Here is an 18,084-nt window from a genome sequence, read left to right on the forward strand (position 1 = left end):
GGAGCCCAGGAGCTTCCTCAACACGCACCACAGGAGCACCAATGCCAAACTTCCAAAGAGGCTATCGTTGCCCATCATCAGCTACAGAATTCATTCTAACAGACTCACCATCTCATCTGTCTCTTTATCTCCTACCAAGTAACAATAGGTGAGTCTGGGCCTCTGCCTTCCTTCCACTGCTTCTAACCTATTTCGGTAACTGCTGCCTTTTCAGGTTTCACAGTAATCAGACTTAACAGTGCAATGTTTTAGTGCCTGATTCTATGACAACAGGGTGAAACTAGTATTTTGATCATTTTAAATTTAAAATTCCAACTATGGCAAGAGAAACTGACTTAACATATACATACACAAAATAAAAATGGCTGGGTTCTGTACACTAATCACCACAAGTGCTATTAGTATTTTCAAATTGTTAAATCACAAAATTTAAAAATAATCACCATTTAAAAGGCAAATTTAATTAGAAATACTAATACTTGCATTGATAAAAGCATGCAAGATAATACCCTCACTCTAAGTACAAGAAAACCTTTGAAAGTACCCTACTTTTCTCCAATTCTGCTTAAAATCAAAAGAAAATACTTAAGAAAATGATTAAAGATTCAAAATAATTTGTTCATTTTCAATTCTATAATGATCTGTAGTTGCTTTGGTTATTCCCACTTGAAAAGACTGAAATAAAATATTTTATAAAGTAGTATTTCATTTATTGTGCATGCCTGTTTGTGTGTATATGTGTCAGAGGGCAATGTGGATAAATCAGTTCTCCCCTTCTGCCATGTGGGTCCTGTTGGCCAGGCTGTTGGCCTGGTGGTAAACGCACCTCCTGAGCCATCTCACCAGCCCTCAATTTGTACTTCTAATTATATCCCAAATATTGCTGTTATTACTAGTCCAGAGCTAGTAATAACATTAACAGTTATAGTAATAAAATTAATAGTATTACTTGAGAACTAACTCTTTAAAAATATTACCTTCATAATAATTTGTGGTTACCCAATAAGAGAAGTTGACAGATTTCTAAATGTAGGAATGTTATGCAGTCTAGAGCCACCTTATCTGCTTTACGCCTGAGAATATTTTATAAAACAATAATAACTGAAGTCCATAGTAATGAAAATAAATTAAGACATTAAGAGAGAAACGAGAGGGCATCTTCTATCTGAAGGAATGAGCCAGAAGGAGGAAGAAGTGTTGGCATTCTCCAGTGTCGTCCCTCACTGCTCCTGCTCCTCACCGCCCACCCCGAGCCCTGGGCCTCACTCAGCTAGTGGCACATAGCACATCCTCCAGTGACAGCTGGAGCTTCCCAGGGACTGCACAGCTCCAGAACACATGCTTATGTCTGCTGGGGTAGTCTGTGTATCTTCTCTCTTTTCCCTATGATACGCAAAAAACCAGGGACCACTAAATCAGAAATATGACATCTAACAGTATCTTTGCATTTTTTATTCATCTTTGCTAAGTGAAGTTGTGGCTTTCAAAACTCTAGTGCAGCGGAAAGGTCTAAGCAATCCACTTTCACCATGGCTATAGTAACGTCAGAGGGAAGCAGGACTAACCCTCGCCAGAACAATCAAAGAGCAGTAACCTGAGTGGGTTATTTGTCGCTTTGAATGTCAGAGGCCTCTCTAAGCTGCTAACAGGTGAGGTCTCTGTTTCAAAATTAAGAATGTGTAGCGGGGAAAATACAGGAAAACTATCAGGAAGTAAAAACTTCCTGCCACTTGAAAGATGCCTTATCTTGTTTTGTTCTTGGTTTTAATCAGCACTTGGAATGTTAACGTAAAGTGCACGTTTAGCCCTTAAAGAGAACCATGAATCAAGCCACATTCCACAATGCTCTTAACGGTCCAATGATAAAACGCTGGAAAGACAGTATTTCAGCATCATGGTGTCTGAATCACAGTCTCGCCCCTCTACCACAAACAACTCCAAAACTAATACCATTAACACTATTTCTATAGTACATGGGTTGGAAAAGAGAGCCAAAATCCAGCTGGAAAAAAAAAAGGTTTGCTTGTAAGCACAGCATAAACTTCAGCATCATGTGGCATATATGACACAAAAACAAAGTATTTTTCCAAATTACCTTCTTTCAAAAGGTTCAACCTCCTTACCCAAAGGCAGGGGAGACGTGAGTTGATACCCTGATAAATTACTTAAGTATCTCCACTATGCTACATGATTGTATTTGACAATAATTTGAATTAACTCAGCAATGTTATATATTACATAAAGTTCAAGCTTTATTGAGAAGTAAAGATTTGAACATCTTAAATTCTTATGGCTTCTATTCCATACATAGTATGCTGGTTACATTCATATTACTTGAGTGTGGATATCATGAAACTTATAAAATAAGCAAGTCCAAGAAAAATGGAACTTACCACCAGAGTATCCAAAGAATCGATCAATGTTAGGGAAAACCTAAGAAACAAGTGTAACAAGATACATATAACACTAGAACTTGAAATGCTTCATCCATGTATGTGTAAGTAGAATTAGCTACATCCTACTATAGTTTCTAGTAAGCAGCTAGCTCCTCCGTGTATCTACAGTGCAACGTGATCTATAAAACAACCCAACAATCTGAAACATCCTATGTATCTTTGGGGATGTATTGAAACTGCATCGACTCCTTTTAAAATAAACAAAACACAGAAGCTCAATGCTAGGGGCCCAATCCCAGCATCACAAATAAATTAGTAATTATCAATTAAAACATATCACATAGATGCATATGTAGTGGCCCCTTAGAACATGATGATGCCCGCATGTACATTTTACAGACATCAAAGTTACATAGCTCTTTTAACATTACACCCACTTTAATAAGCTACCATTTTTCAGATATTAAGAAATAAGTTGTTTTTTTTAAAAAAAGGAAAGAATAAAAGATCTTAATAAAACATTTACAGAAGATTTTCTTTTCCCTTCGTTTTTAAGGCATTCTTTAAAACCTGGTCAACTGTGCTAGTGAGAGGACTCAGTAGGTAAAGTACTTCAGTCCCCAGGATCCACGTGGTCAGTGGAGAGAACGGACTCTCCATCGTCCTGTGACCTCCGCTACGGCACACGTGTCAACAAGGACACACGGTACACAAACAAGTGAAGAACAGAATTTAAAGTTGGCAAAGCCCCAGAAATGTGGCTGTCAATTTTCTCTCCAGGTGGGACCTGGCTACTCTGACATGCCATGCTAACCCTTATGCTCATACTCACTTTCCCAAGGCATCATCTACATCACCCCGGCTCGGCTCCTGGCCTCGGACGCGGCCTCTACAGGTTAAAGGCATGAGTTCATCGGCTGGGTAAGCATGTTCCTGCAGAAAAACCGTAATAAGTCACTAAAGAATGGGAGAGAAAGCAGACACTGCTTAGAGGAATGGACTTAAAAGGTGTACTATCTACACAATTTGTGGACAACTGAAAATGTAATGCATGCTTGGAAAAAAGCATATTAAAATTTCTTTTAAAAACTGCTAATGTGATTTCCCTCCTGGAATCTTACTCTCTAGAAGTTACTACCATTAAGACCAGCCTTCAGTCCTATAGATTTATTCATGTATTAATACACTCAAATACATGCACATGTATTATTTAAAACATTTCTTTTGGAGACAGGGTCTCACTATGTAGCCTACGTTGACCTGTTACCCATAATTCTCCTACCTTAACCTTCTGAGAACTGGTATTACAGGTACATACTGCCATGCCCAGATAAGAGCTGAGACTTACTTTATTTTTAACGTTTAACAGAACACAGATCAGTTTAATGGCTCTTATGGAACACAGTCCTTTCTCCTGGTAACGAATAGTAGTAGGGATATCCCGGTTTCTCCTATTTATATGTACGTGTACTGTTTGTGTGCCAACCCAGCGCCTGAGGCATATGAGACAAGCAAGTACTCTGCGGTTACTGACCTACATCCAGAAACTGCATTCACAAACAGGTACTTACTGCCATCTATATCACTGGTCTCAAGTTTGTTTTATATTTTACTCAAAACACAAGGTACACCTGGGGTTGTTTGAATGAGAAATATATTGGCTTATATATTTGAATGTTTGGTCCCCAGTTAGTGAAACTGTTTGGGAAAAATTAGGAGGTGTGTCCTTGTTGGAGGAGGTGTGTCACTGGGGTGTGCTTTGTGTCCCAAAACACACATCAGGCTTGGTCTGTCTATTTCTCTCTGTAGGCAACTTCCAGATGAGATGTAAACTCTCAGCTACTACTCAAGCCCCACGCCTGTCTGCCTGCCACCATACTCCCGTGATAATAACCCTCTGAAACTGTAAGCAAGCCCCAATTAAATGCTTCCTTCTATAAGTTGCCTTGGCCATGGTGTTTCAACAATGGCAATCCAACAATAACTAAGACAACCCCACCACCCTAGCATGTTGGAATGTTTCAGAAATACTTTAATAACAAAGTGAAACTGTAACTCATATTTATAGAGTAATTATTTTCTACCCTCTATCTATACATCAAAGAGTTTAGTTATTTCACCAATCCTCTGAAGGAGATTCAACTGTCTTCATTTCACAGGGAAAGCCAGGACCCAGGAAATCATGTAAGCCTAAGTCGAGCAGCTGACATGATGAATTCAGAATCTGAAGCTTGGTCACCTGACTCAGGAGCCCATACCGTTACACCCAGAACCAGCTCCTCAGAAGGTTGCATAGTACAGATACATTTATTTACTCCCGTATGTATGACATGAAGAATGATTGGAAAACATCTATAGACACAGTCACCTTTCATACATGTGTGATTTCTGTGGCTCACTTAGAAATAGATGAGTCAAGGAGATACTGAATTTTTGATAGTTATTACCAACCAGGATATCAATTTACAATTTACTCTTAACATCTGAGATGATTGATGCTCTGTAGTTTGCCAATCTCCTGGGTTAAAAAAAAAGTCTCAAGTTCAGCATTAATAAGGATACACACATTCTTATATTAGCCACTCTGAAACAAAAGCCTATTTATACGCTACTAATGGCTACCTCTATTGCCAAAAGAGACTCAATAAATATGGTCTGTTATATACAAGTAAATATCTTTTATCCTTTCTTTGTTTAGTTTTTAATTTCTGTTTGAAGTGTTTTCACTATAAGCTTTAAGTATGTAGGTAAATCTATTCGTTTCTTTCTTCATGGTTTCTGGTGTTCAGGAATGCTGTGCCAGGCTGCTCTGGGCCCTAGAAACATAATACACACACATACACACATTTCATTACATACATACATATACACACACATATATTTTGTTATATATACCTATACACACATACATTGTGTTATATATACATACATACACACACGTATATATTTCATTATATACATACATATACACACATATTTTGTTATATATACCTATACACATATATACACACATACATCATTTTATATATATACATATTTATACATATACACACACATATATATGCATACACACACACTACAATTAAGTATTTTCTCTAACTGGAATTTATTTTATTTTTAATGTTTAATGCTATTTGTTCCTCAAAGGCCAATTTTCTAAAGTCTACTTTTTAAAGAATTCATTCTTTCCCAATTGTATGAAGTATCAGGCAAATCACTGATGTAAAGAAACTGGCTGTGACACAAGGGCCAAGGGTGTCACAGAGAAAGTAATCCTGCAAAGGAAATCCTAGACATATTCCATGATACTAATGGAGCAAAGTATCAGATGCCTGCTGGTCATCCAGAATTAGAAAGGAACGCAACGCCTCCCCATGCCTGGGAAGGTGCTTGTCCTGTATTTTAAAAAAGCAAGCACTGCCTATACCTCCAGGAAGCTCTTCATACAAACAGCAAAGGCCTTAGTTTCCAGTTTTTAATACTTTAAATATTAAAAATATTAAGTTTACTATTTTTCATTTTTATCCATAACCAGCAGAAAATTTTGATAAAGACTGTGTGCTTGGTGTCCTGGGTCTCTACTTTTCTACACACAGTGAGTCTGGAGTCTGGGTAACAGAGATGTAGAAGAGGCATATAGAGATTCAGACACGCAACTGGGAACACTTCTGTGAACTTTAAGAATTAAGAAGTATACAGGTGCCAGATAGAGATGATGCATGCCTTTAATCCCAGCACTTGGGAGAAAGAGGTAGACAGATCTCTGTGAGTTTGAGGCCAGCCTGGTCTACAGAGCTAGTTCCGGGACAGCTGGGCTATTACACACAGAAACCCTGTCTTGAAACAAAAACAAAACAAAAAAGAACTCCATGGGCAATTGAGTATTAAACAAGCCACACGGCACACACAGCACACACGGCACACACGGCACACTACTCCTGGAGACTTTCCACAGAACTACCAGCGAGTGCGAGCAGACTGCAGCACCGTGTCTTCAGGCCTCTGAAGGAAAGAAAGCATAAAGCATGGCTGTCCTAAGCATGCAGGCTGTTCAGATGTTCTCCAAGTAAGGGAGTAGTAAACCTGGCAGAGAAATAGAATGCCTCTGGGCTTTCAAATCCAGAAAACTTCCTGAGGAAATCAGGCAACCAAGATGAGACTCAAAAGTCAAAACTAAAGAATGAAGAAACTGAGGGGGGAAAAAATCAAAACTAGGAGAGACAGAAAATCTTGTGGCTTGACTCCCCTTGAGTAGATCTAACACACTAGGAATTGTTCCCAGACCACAAGGCAAGTGTTAGGAACCGCCAATGCTCTGTCAAGGGTCTCAGCTTTGGCAGACGGAGAGATGGATCGGCAGTTAGACAGCACTTGCTGTCTGTCCTGGCTAGTTCTGTCAACACAACACGAGCTGGAGTCTTTTGGTACAGGGAATTCTCAGCTGAGTCAATGTCTCCAGAAGATCTGCCTGGGGCAAGTCTGTAGTGCATTTTCTTGATTACTGGCTGGTATGAGTGGGCCCAGCGCACTAGGGACAGTGTCACCTGTGGGCAGGTGGCCCTGGATGGTGTAAGAAAACTGGCTGAGAAAGCCATGGCAGACAAGCCAGTAAGCAGCACTTCTCTGTGGCCTCTGCATTGGTTCCGACCTCCAGCTAATGCCCTGACTGCCCTGGATGACAGACTACTCTGTTAGGATTAAATAAAACCTTTCCTCTACAAATTGATCTTGTTCATAGTTGTTTTTTGGTTGGTTGGTTGTTGGCTGGTTTTTCCAGACAGGGTTTCTCTGTGTAGTCCTGGCTGTCCTGGAACTCGCTCTTTAGACTAGGCTGGCCTCAAACTTATGAAGACCCACTACCTCTGCCTCCCAGTTGGTAGTACTTTTCTGAACCTCCAGCTTTCTCATGTGCAAAATGGAAATAAAAATACCTCTTCATTGGCTTGTTGAAGTGACTAGATGAAAAAATACATCAATATATGTCAGATAAAAGAAGCGGTGGGAGGGAGCTCAGCCTGCTGGGATTAAAAGAGTGCACCACCACCTCCTGGCTTAGTCATAGTGTTTTATCACAGCAATAGAACTGGACTAAATGCTGCTCTTCCAGAGGACCTAGGTTCAGTTCTTAGTATTAAGAAGGTGGCTCACCACTACCTATAAGTCCAGTTCCAGGGATCTGACACCCTCTCTGGCCTCCAAGGACACTTTATATACACAGTACACTTAGATACATGCAGGAAAAACACACCACTTCTATGCATAAAAATAAATAAACCTTTTTAAAAATGCTCAATTTTTCTGTATACTTGACTGTGTGGTTACAGTCAACAAGACTGTTCTATTTCTTAGCCTACTTTTTAGAAAAATTGAATGTTCCATAATGATTCATCCTGAGGTGATTCTAGGCAACAAATTTTTGACATAATTAGAATTCATATTCAATCATCACATTCTAAATTTCAAACTATATTTTTAAATTTTTAATAATACACAATTTCAGTATAAATTCCTAATTATTTTTGTGTAATCAGTACAACTGATTCCCCAGAGTGTTTATAATTTTCTTGCTTTGTTTTATATTTAATACATGTAAGTTAAAAAGTAAAAAGCTCAAAGTTGTTTTTTTAATATTTTAAAGTTATTTTGCAAAAAGACAACATGTTAATTTTATGGTAAAAAGTTCCTTACTATTTTAAACTATTGTTTTGAAACCTGGTCTCCAAATTAAATATAAAAACTGAAACCCTGAACTTATGTAGATAACAAAAATATCCACAGCAAATACAAAGCAGAATAACTTTGACCCAAGGTGTAAAAATACTTCATGCTCTTTGTCTCAAGATTAAACATGAAAATAAAGCCAGTGTCTTCTTTCGGGCTAACCACAAGGCACACTGCCGTCTGCAGAAGGCCAGAGCAAGGCGCACGTGGCAATACACAGCTGCAGCGGCTTCAGACGGCTGCCTGTGAGCACAGCAACTTCTCTTCTTCACAACATGTTGCCAGAAAAGGGGAAACAGTCATGTTGATACAACCAAAAGTCACGAAAAACATAATAATTATGACTCAGAAATGAAACTCAGGTGACAAGAGTCCTGCAGAAACTAAGTAGAGAATGCTCCTGACTAGAAGCAAAGGAGAAAAACTAAGCTAAATATTAGACTCTCAATTTACTACAGCTTCGAGGTAACAATTCAGTTATAGAGTCAAGTCAAAACACCAGCCCAGAGTTTTTAGTACCACTTGTAATTAGATAAAGGGAAGACATTTTATTCTACTAAAAACAACTAAAGTCAGTATTCATATGTTTGAGTCTAAGTAAGTGCTGAGGGGAACAGTATTCATGGATTAAAGATTTAATATTAAGAAATCAGTTCTCAGCTGGGCAGAGGATGTGCATGCCTCCCAGCACTCAGAAGGCAGAGGCAGGCGGATCTCTGTGAGTAGACAAGAGCGAGTTCCAGGACAGGCCCCACAGCTACAGAGAAACCCCGTCTCAGAAACCCCCCCAAAAAAAGGAAAGGAAAGAGGAAAGGAAAGGAAAGGAAAGGAAAGGAAAGGAAAGGAAAGGAAAGGAAAGGAAAGGAAAGAGAAAAATTAGTTTTCTACCAAAGCCTGGTATGAGGACACACACCTGACACCCGACACATGACACCTGACACCCAGCACTTGGATGACAGAAGGAGGAGGATCAGAAATTCAAGGTGGTCTTTGGCTACACAAGTTTAACACCTGTCTCAGAAAAAAAAAAAAAAGAAATTCTCTCCAAACTGATCTACTGATTCAACATAACACTAAACAAAACCTGGTGGTTGTTTAAATACAGCTGGCAATATAGTTTTGAATTTTACATAAAAACACAAAAAACCCTAAAATAGATTTTTAAAAAAATCCTAGATTTTTAAAAAAAAAGAAAAAACAAAGCTAGCAGATCATACTGCTGAGCTGAGAACTTAGCACAAAGTTACAAAAATTGGGCCAATGTGGTATCGGTCTAAAGCAATGACAAACAACACAAATCCTAGAGAGACCCCATCTCCCCACCTACCTACCTACCTACCTGGTCAAAGCATTTCCTTACACACACAGGCGTCAAACTAAGTGAGCAGGGACAAGCATTCATCGCAACAATGGTGCCACATAACTAGATACTCACACCTTTATCTCATCTATGCAAAATTAACTCAAAATGAGTCTTAAGTCTCAGTGAATAAACTAAAGTTATAAAAACATCTAGAAACAAAAAAAGAAAAGTTTGTGAACATGGACTAGGAAAGTATTTTTAGGAAACTATAAAAGTATAAATCTTTTTTAAAGTAAAAGATTAAATCATAATTGGTCACATTTTAAATTATTTTTAACATCAATGTTAGAAAAATTGAAATTCAAAAGAAAGAAAAATTAAAATTCAAAGTACAGACTGTAAAAATATCCATAAAACATGATAAAAGTGCCCCATCTAGGTTATAAAATAATTTTTACGACTCAGCAATAACAGGACAAAAGACTTGATTTTAAAATGAAAAGGAAAACTGTAACAGATGCTTCACCCAAAAAGATACACGAACATAAAACAAATGCATGGGAAGCTTTCCAACAGCATTAGTCACAGAGAAACACTACCGCACACCCACTGGAACGGCTAAGATGAAGACTGGAGAACACCCGTCTTTGAGAGGATGTGTAGTAACCGAGCGCATACATTGCTGGTGGGAAATGCAAATGAAAAGTCTAGCAGTTTGCTCTAAACTCAAACTCACACTTACCAGATGACCTAGCACCCTTCTGAAAACATTTTTGTTTCTAGATTACTCCTTTTAATGAATAAACAATTAAAAAGAAAAATCTCGTGTAGTTTCAGGTAGGAAAGATGATATTCTAGTGACAAATGCCACAGAACTGCGTTCCTAAAAATGACTAAAGTGGTAAATTGGTGCTGTGAAATCAACTTTTAAGGGGGGGGGGGAATACTAAGTAGATGGACATAAATCTGGAGATCCAGAGGGACTGCATTTTAAAATAGCAAACTAGTCGGCTGGGTGTGATGGTGCCAGCTGCAATCCCAGCACTTGAGAGGCTGATGCAGGAGGATCACAAGTCTGAGGTCAACCTGTGCTACATAGTGAGCTCAAGGTCATTCTGTACCACATATGGAGACTGTCTCAAAGCAAACAAACAAAAAGATTATATTAATTTCAGGATCAAACTGAAAGTGATTATAGTATTAGGAGGATTTTACTGTTGAAGGAAATGATACTTTCCAATTCTTTCCAATTTTATCTGTAATACTTAGGGGGTCTAGAAAAAGTACACTTTTTGCTAACAACAATTTGATTGCTCAGAGAAGCCAGAATAAACACTGGGAGACAAATATCATAATCATAACCATCATCACCATCACCATCCTCCCCAGGTTCTCAAGGGTGGCCCTGATACATATCATTGTATCATCTGCATTAATTTAGAAACTCAAAACTGAGCACAGATATGCAAAACCTGTTTCTAGAAGCCACAGAGTGACTATAGTCTAGGGTTAAATAAGATTATGCAACAATTGCCAAAATAAACATCAAATTCCATGTGATTTAGGGAAAAGAGAAAGCCATCTGTGCAACTAATTCACTGAGAATAAACCACAGTCTGATGGGAACTAAGATTTGTCAAATGATCATTATACTATCAATAGCTATTCCAATAACAGAATCAGGAAGTCTCTCAGGGTAACTCCAAGGATTGCAGAGATGTAATAATCTACCTGGAGCTGGCAAGACATTCTATCAAGAAATAATACACAGAGAATCTTGTATTTCATTAGCAGATAGAAAAGTAAGCTTGAAGAGTACATGCCCAGACAACGAAGGACGTGTGAGCTCTCAGAAGTTCTCTGTTCAACCTAGAAACACAGATGGCATTCAAATCTACATGAACTTTTAGGAGAGAAATTTCTCCCTTTCTGGTTTATGTTTTGTTTTGTTTTTTTGAAACAGGGTCTTAGTCCTGGTTGGCCTAAAACTTGATATATACACCAGGCTGCCCTGGAACTTGTTGTAATCCTCCTGCCTCTGCCTTTCAAGTCCTGAGACTAGAGGTATGTGATACTACATTCAATTTACAAGAGAAATTTCCATCTCTGACAATAAATGATAATATCAGTAGCAGTCATACACAGGGCTTTCTACTTGCCAGACACTAGTTCTAACTAGGCCGTCTGTACAGAATGACCACAGTCATGCCTGCCCAACACTGTACGGCAGGTAAAGGGCTGATTGGTTCAGAGATCAGGTTAGCCCTCCCTCCTTCCAGGCTGGTAAGTGACAGAACCTCCTCAGGGTATCCTCTTCTGGGTCCCAAGTCTGTGGTCATAACTACACTACAATGTCCATTTTTGTAAAATGCCATTTCCTTCCCGTGGGAGCCAAGGTCCAAGAAAGTGCTGTAGCTGCAGAGCAGGGTGAGGAAGAGCATTGCCAACAATGGTGAGAAGCGAGGACACGCTCTCTACATTATTAAAGCTTATCGGGGAGCATGCGCTTCACATTGAGCACAGGTGACCAATACAAGGAAGTTCACAGATCCTAAAATCCTCCAGAACCTTCAATTTTAAAAGTTTATTAATATTTTCTTTAGTTTAAAAGGCAAGATGTATTAAATAATCAAATGCAAAAACCATTTGATTTCATTTGCACAAGAATTCAATTTCATTCTTTAAAAAATATTTAATAAGCACTTAGGTGTTTAAGTACTATGCTAAGCATAAGACATATAAAAGCTGACTATGAAAAATTAAAAATAAAGGGTCTCTGTTTTAATTTAAAAGAAATCTATAGTCTACAATAATCCTTTGCAACTGTCCTCATTTACAAGACCTGACTCAAGGGAGTGAACTGATCAGTTAAGGATTTAAGTAAACAAATGCCAACACAGAATTTGACATCTACGTCATCCAACCCTAAAGCCTACATACTTGAAATTCCTCTCATATATATATATATATATATATATATATATATATATATATATATATATATATATATAGTTACTAATAGCAATATTACCCAGTTAGGTCATATTAGTAATAAGGTCAGAAAGCTTGTGAGGGCTGCCCTCAGTAACCACTCTGCCACAAACCCCATTGAGTATGTATTGATATAACTTTCTGCTATTTACCTAAAAGGGGTAAACTATTAAAGATACCATACTTTATAAAGAGATGTACCTAAGTACCTCAGTAGAGTGCCCCACAAGCATAAAGAGATAAGTTCAGATTCCCCAGAACCCACACAAAAGCCAGACATGGCCATTCATGCCTATCTCAGCACTGGAGAAGCAGAGACAGGAGGACCCCTTGAGTTGCCAATCTAGCCAAACTGTGAGCTTCAGGATCAGTGGGAAGACCCTGTCTCAACACTGTAAGGTGCACAGTGACTGAGGAAGATATCCAGTGCCAATCTCTGTCCTCATGCGTACACAGGAGCACATACACACAAATATACACACACAGTCAATACAGAGGGCTTTAAAATGTGGAAATCCATCTAGCTGCTTACCATTTGTTCAGCTCTGGAATCCAAAGTTTACTTGTATGACCTGGCTACAACTTGAGAGTCCTGTAGGGGCTCATCTGATTATCTCTATACCACTAGCCTAGACTTGCTAAATTAAAAAAACTAACAAGTAGTAACAGATTTTGAAAGAAACACTAAAGGAATAGCTACAGTCACAATGAGTAGTAAGTTTAAAATCGTGTTTTCAAAGTTTACATCCAACACTTCATAACCATCATAGTCTAGAAACACTGAAAAGTCAAACTTGACTCTAAGCAAGCACTAATAAAAGAGAGCAAAGGCTATCAAATAGGAGCCGTGTTTAAACCACAGTCGAGTGCTTACGAGCACGTCTGCTCTTCCAGAAGACCTGGTTCTTCTTCCTAGTACCCAGTGTGATGTCTCACAACCTCCTGTTTCTCACTCCTGCTCCTAGGGTTTGATACCTTCTTCTGGACTCTGCAAATACCCACACATGGCATATACTCACACAGACATATAAATATAAAATACAAAAATATATAAAGAGGGGAATAATGATATAGATATATAATGTATCTTCCTTATATAAATGAACATGGATTCACTGAATCAGGTGAAAAGTATCTTAAAAAATAATTAAGTTAGCTCTCTGCCAAGTTTTGCTAAGTATATTTAGTCTATAATCATAAAAGAAGATCTCCTGGCATGTTTTAAATGTAAAAACAAGGAGATGAGGAGAAACTGATTAAAATATTTACAAAATTACAAAAATTTATATGCAAAATTTTAACTCTTAAAATTTGCTTCATATTTTCTCTTCCCTAGAACCTTTCGCCCTTTGCAGTGGAAGCTGCTACTTCATCTTTCAGCACCTCTGAAATACTCTGAGACAATGGATCAGCAGAAAGGTAGATACACTCAATTCAGAATCCACATAGTACCATTTGGACAGAAGCTGGGTGAGAGGATCTCTTGTATAATGGTTTGTTTCATAGGTTTGTAAAGCAATGTAGTTTTTCTTAAAGGACATCCCTTAAAGCCAGAGACAACATCTTTTCCCTGTTCACGTACACACATTTTCAATTGCTGCCAACACCAAAGTAAACTGCTTAAATACAAAGTTTTATGATCTGGTTTCAATTTCTTACCTGTTGAATAAATTGATTCCCTAAGAATCACCACCAGGAATACTCTGCTATCTTACATTTGTCCTGCTTTTTAAAAACTTTCTTTAAAAACATGCATTGGTAATTGAGGTTTCAAACCTCCCGGCTGTGTACAGGCAGCTCCTACAGATGGTATGAACAGACGAGCTTCGTACTCACCATATAGTTGCCGTAAGCGTGATCAAACATTTCCAGGACTTGATTTCTAATTGTGAAAAAACAGAGAGGGAGAAAAGTTACGTATATTCTATCAACTGGACTTCAGGAACACAATTTTCCTTCATAAAGCACACTAATAAAAAAATAAAACTTTAATTAGAAGGAAACCACAGAGTGAGAAGTCTTTATTACCTCAGCACAAGGGGTGGGGCCAGACCTTTACTACCCCTAGTCCTAGTAATTTATAGAAAATTGCCGGGCTTCTTTTCTAAGAAAACTATTGAATGACCCATGTCATAATGGCAGAGAAGAAAAGCTGGTTTTGAAAAGAACATTACAGATATTTAATGCGATTGTGTAGCCTATTGTTGGAGAGAGATGTTTCTAGACAACTCCTCAAAGCAACAACTATTAGTACCATTTATTGTTTTATATACTTTGCTAAGGGGGTGGAGTGTGTTATACTAATATGAACGCATATTTTCTCAAGCCTGTGCCTTTCCCATTAAACTGAGTAAAACCACGAATGCCCAGTTTAAGTACATACTACGCTTCATTTCCAAAAGATAGACGTTCTAGAGTACTCTGTTCTCTTAAAAACACTCTCAAAAAGTAGAATTCACTTCAAAAATAAAAACTTGAATGCTCAAAGGGAGACTCCTAGCTTTCAGGAAGCTAGGGCTACAGGATCACAAGTTTAAGATCAGCCTGGGCAGAGGGAGGTAGCAGAGAAGGAAGAGAAAAAAAAGAAGAGAAGAGACTCTGTTTCTCTAAACTCCAATACAGCTGTTTAAAGTGGAGGATTCAGGCACCCGAACCGGGTTCACTCCGGCAGACCCCACGAGTCTCACGATGATGCATTCTCATGACCAGGACCCGAGTGCTGTTATAAGAGCTAATGTTGAGCCAGCCAGGGCCGAATCCCATCATCAGCAGAGGAAAACAGTGAGACGAGGGGTTCCCAGCTCTTCTCTTCCCAACGTTCCACTTACTAAAATCAGGACTAGAAAAAGAAGTGAAGAAAATGACTGGCTATACTTGTTTTCCTTCCTATTATACTATCTTGTCATTTTCAGAACAGTTCAGAAATTATGAAATGCTGGTAATAGTAAAGCCAGCAGGCAGAAAAGTTCTAGTACCCGACCCTGGTTATCAGGACCAGCAAAGTTAAGTACACTTCATTTTGCGCCCTAAATCTAAATGGTCCTGACAACGTTTTATAACTATTTTAAAACACCTACTCTATTAAAAACAAGACCTTGGCTGGCAAGAGACTTCAGTGGGCAAAGGCGCTTGCCACAGAGCCTGACAACCTCAGTTTGATCCCAAGAACCCACTTGGTGGAAGGAGAGGATTGAGTCCTGTGTGTTGTTCAGACTCCAAATGCCATGGCACACACACAAATGTAATAAAATAAAAAGATCTCCCTACTGCTGTGTTAGAACATTCTAAGTTTACACAGATCCAGGGAATTTCAGAAAATTAAGGAGTATCTTATGGAATCCCTCTAGACACTCATCCTGCAAATGATAACGATCTCTTCAACAGCAGCAAGGCAGGGCCCCACAGAACCTGTGAACACTAACCTAAAAGTGGGATATGCAAACTCTCTCTTCCCTGAAGTATGATAATCGGTTCCTATCAAGAAGGGAAATTTCCTGTCACTGGGAATGCTAGAGACTAGAAGTGCATGGCAGGTGGAAAACTCTAACTTGCTAACTCAACTTTGAGAGCTATGAATTTTCCAGATTATGGGCAAATGAAGACACACTTGCACCGTTGCAACATGCAATCAGCAAGCTCCATGACATAAACTTCAAAGTGGGCATAACTATAGAATGGCACAATGACTATATTAAACAGCTGAAAAGCTTTTACAGTTTTCTATCTATTTAACACTGTATAAAGTGTATTGAAAATCTGACCCCCATTTAAAATTGTTTTTCATTCTTAAATAATTTCTATCAATCAATTCTTTGCTAAAGTCACACTGCCTCCCAATACCAGTAGTGACTGCATCATTGATCTATACCAGCTGAGAATCAAAAATATTAGCAAAATCTCCTGTCCTGAAAAACTTCCATGAAAGATAAGACGACATATCCGGCATATAACTGCAAACAACTGTTCCCAACAATTCCAGTATATGTGACATGCACATGCGCGTGCACGCACGCACACACATACACACACACTCTATACCTTACTTTTTGAGACAGGATCTCTCACTAAACCTGGCGCTCACTGATTTTTCTAGACTGACTGTCCAATGACTCATAAAATTTCTAATAAAGAAGTCAAATACAGTATTTGCAGCCATACTAGAATTAATACCCCCATATCTTAAGGAAGTACAGCACTGTGCATACAATGTACTATGAGGTCAGACATAGGTAAATATAAAAACACTACAAAAATCTGACTCCACCCATCACCAGCTTCGAGACTCTGAACAAGGTAACCTTGGATCTCAATTTCTTCATTTGCACAATGGAGATAGCATCCACCTTGTGACATGATAACAGTAATAACAGTTTTAGAGGCGACTGAGTGCCAACAGAGTGGGGAAGTCATTAAAATGTCACCAGACAATACATTAAACTTACGAAGAAAAAAAGCAAGAACTAGAACTCTTTGGTAATTTTGTCTAGATAGCTGACACTTCATCCTCTTTTCCTCTGATTTTTATTGCTCTTTTATTAAAAATTAATACAGTTCTTTTGCAATGCTCAAAATAAATAAGCATATATACCAGAACCTAATGGCTCCACTTCTGTTTCATCCTAACATTATGGGATAAGTTACCCTTTATTTTTTCTAAATTTGGGTAATTTTTTTCTTATAAAATGGTATGGCTACTATTTATATATTATCCTACAATTTGCGTTAGGGTTTTTTTAAACTATTATCTTGGGAATAGATCCTAGCCTTCTAATTACAGAACTCTTTCTAAATATATGAACATTATTCCATAATATAGAACAAAACAGCGTATTTTTTCAACCATATCCCTCCCAGGAACCGGTCTGTTCTTTCCAAATGGACCCCTTTCTACACTTATCTCTAACAGTGCTTTTATTTCTGTAGGGTAGATCCCCAGAGAAATAAATGAGTCAAAGGACAAGCACGAATTAAAATTCAGGAGTTGGTGTCAAAAAAAAAAAAAAAAAAAAAAAACCACACGAATTTACATTCCTGTCAAGTGTTTTCACATCTTCGCTGACCGGGGCTGCATCCTGGTGTTTTGTGCTTGCTAACCAGACAAGCAAAACCCATCCAGCTCACTGTTTTAATATGCACCTCTCACAACTCTTTGCGCTACTGACCCGCACGCACTTCCTCTTCTCTCACTTAACTGTTCACGGTGTTGCCAATTTCTACAGATTCTCCACTTAGTTCTTATTCATCTGTGCCACTTGGGATGTATTAGAATTACTGAATTAAATGCTATAAATAGAGTTTTGTAACACTTTTAAGATTCACGAAACTACTCTAAGGGGGTACACGCAATCGAGGCCTTTGAATAACATCAAATGGCCAGCTTCCTGCACAAACGCCTTGTAGGAAAGAAAAAACAGCAAGGGGATAGCGAACTCGGAAAAGTGCAAGTTCCAGTGAACGCCCCTTTTCCTTTAACAGGTGCAAACAGCGCAACATTTTCCCGCTGGGAGCTCAGTGGGGCGAGAACTCTAACCCTCCTCCGGCAAAAGGCGCCCCAGAACTCCGCAACCCAGGTGATAGCCCCTCCACCAGCCCCTGCCATGGCAGTGGCGCTGACACAACACGGCCTAAGTCTCGGGCGACCCAGGAGACACCCGACAGCCCCCGAGGTCACGT

The 18,084-nt window shown here is 38.7% G+C and overlaps 1 protein-coding gene across 2 annotated transcripts in view; it reads right to left on the bottom strand.

Annotated features, from left to right (window-relative positions):
• Positions 1–18,084, bottom strand: part of Edem3 (ER degradation enhancing alpha-mannosidase like protein 3) — a 60,245-nt gene that overhangs the window by 41,619 nt on the left and 542 nt on the right. For both annotated transcript variants that reach the window (XM_038349267.2, XM_038349266.2), the window contains exons 2-4: positions 14,248–14,293; positions 3,229–3,329; positions 2,394–2,433 (exon numbers count right to left, since the gene is read on the bottom strand). In XM_038349267.2, coding sequence (XP_038205195.1) covers positions 2,394–2,433; positions 3,229–3,329; positions 14,248–14,293 — 187 coding nt within the window. The remainder of the gene's footprint in view (positions 1–2,393; positions 2,434–3,228; positions 3,330–14,247; positions 14,294–18,084) is intronic.

The sequence above is a fragment of the Arvicola amphibius genome, chromosome 12 (assembly GCF_903992535.2).
Source record: "Arvicola amphibius chromosome 12, mArvAmp1.2, whole genome shotgun sequence".
Taxonomy (NCBI): Eukaryota; Metazoa; Chordata; class Mammalia; order Rodentia; family Cricetidae; genus Arvicola; species Arvicola amphibius.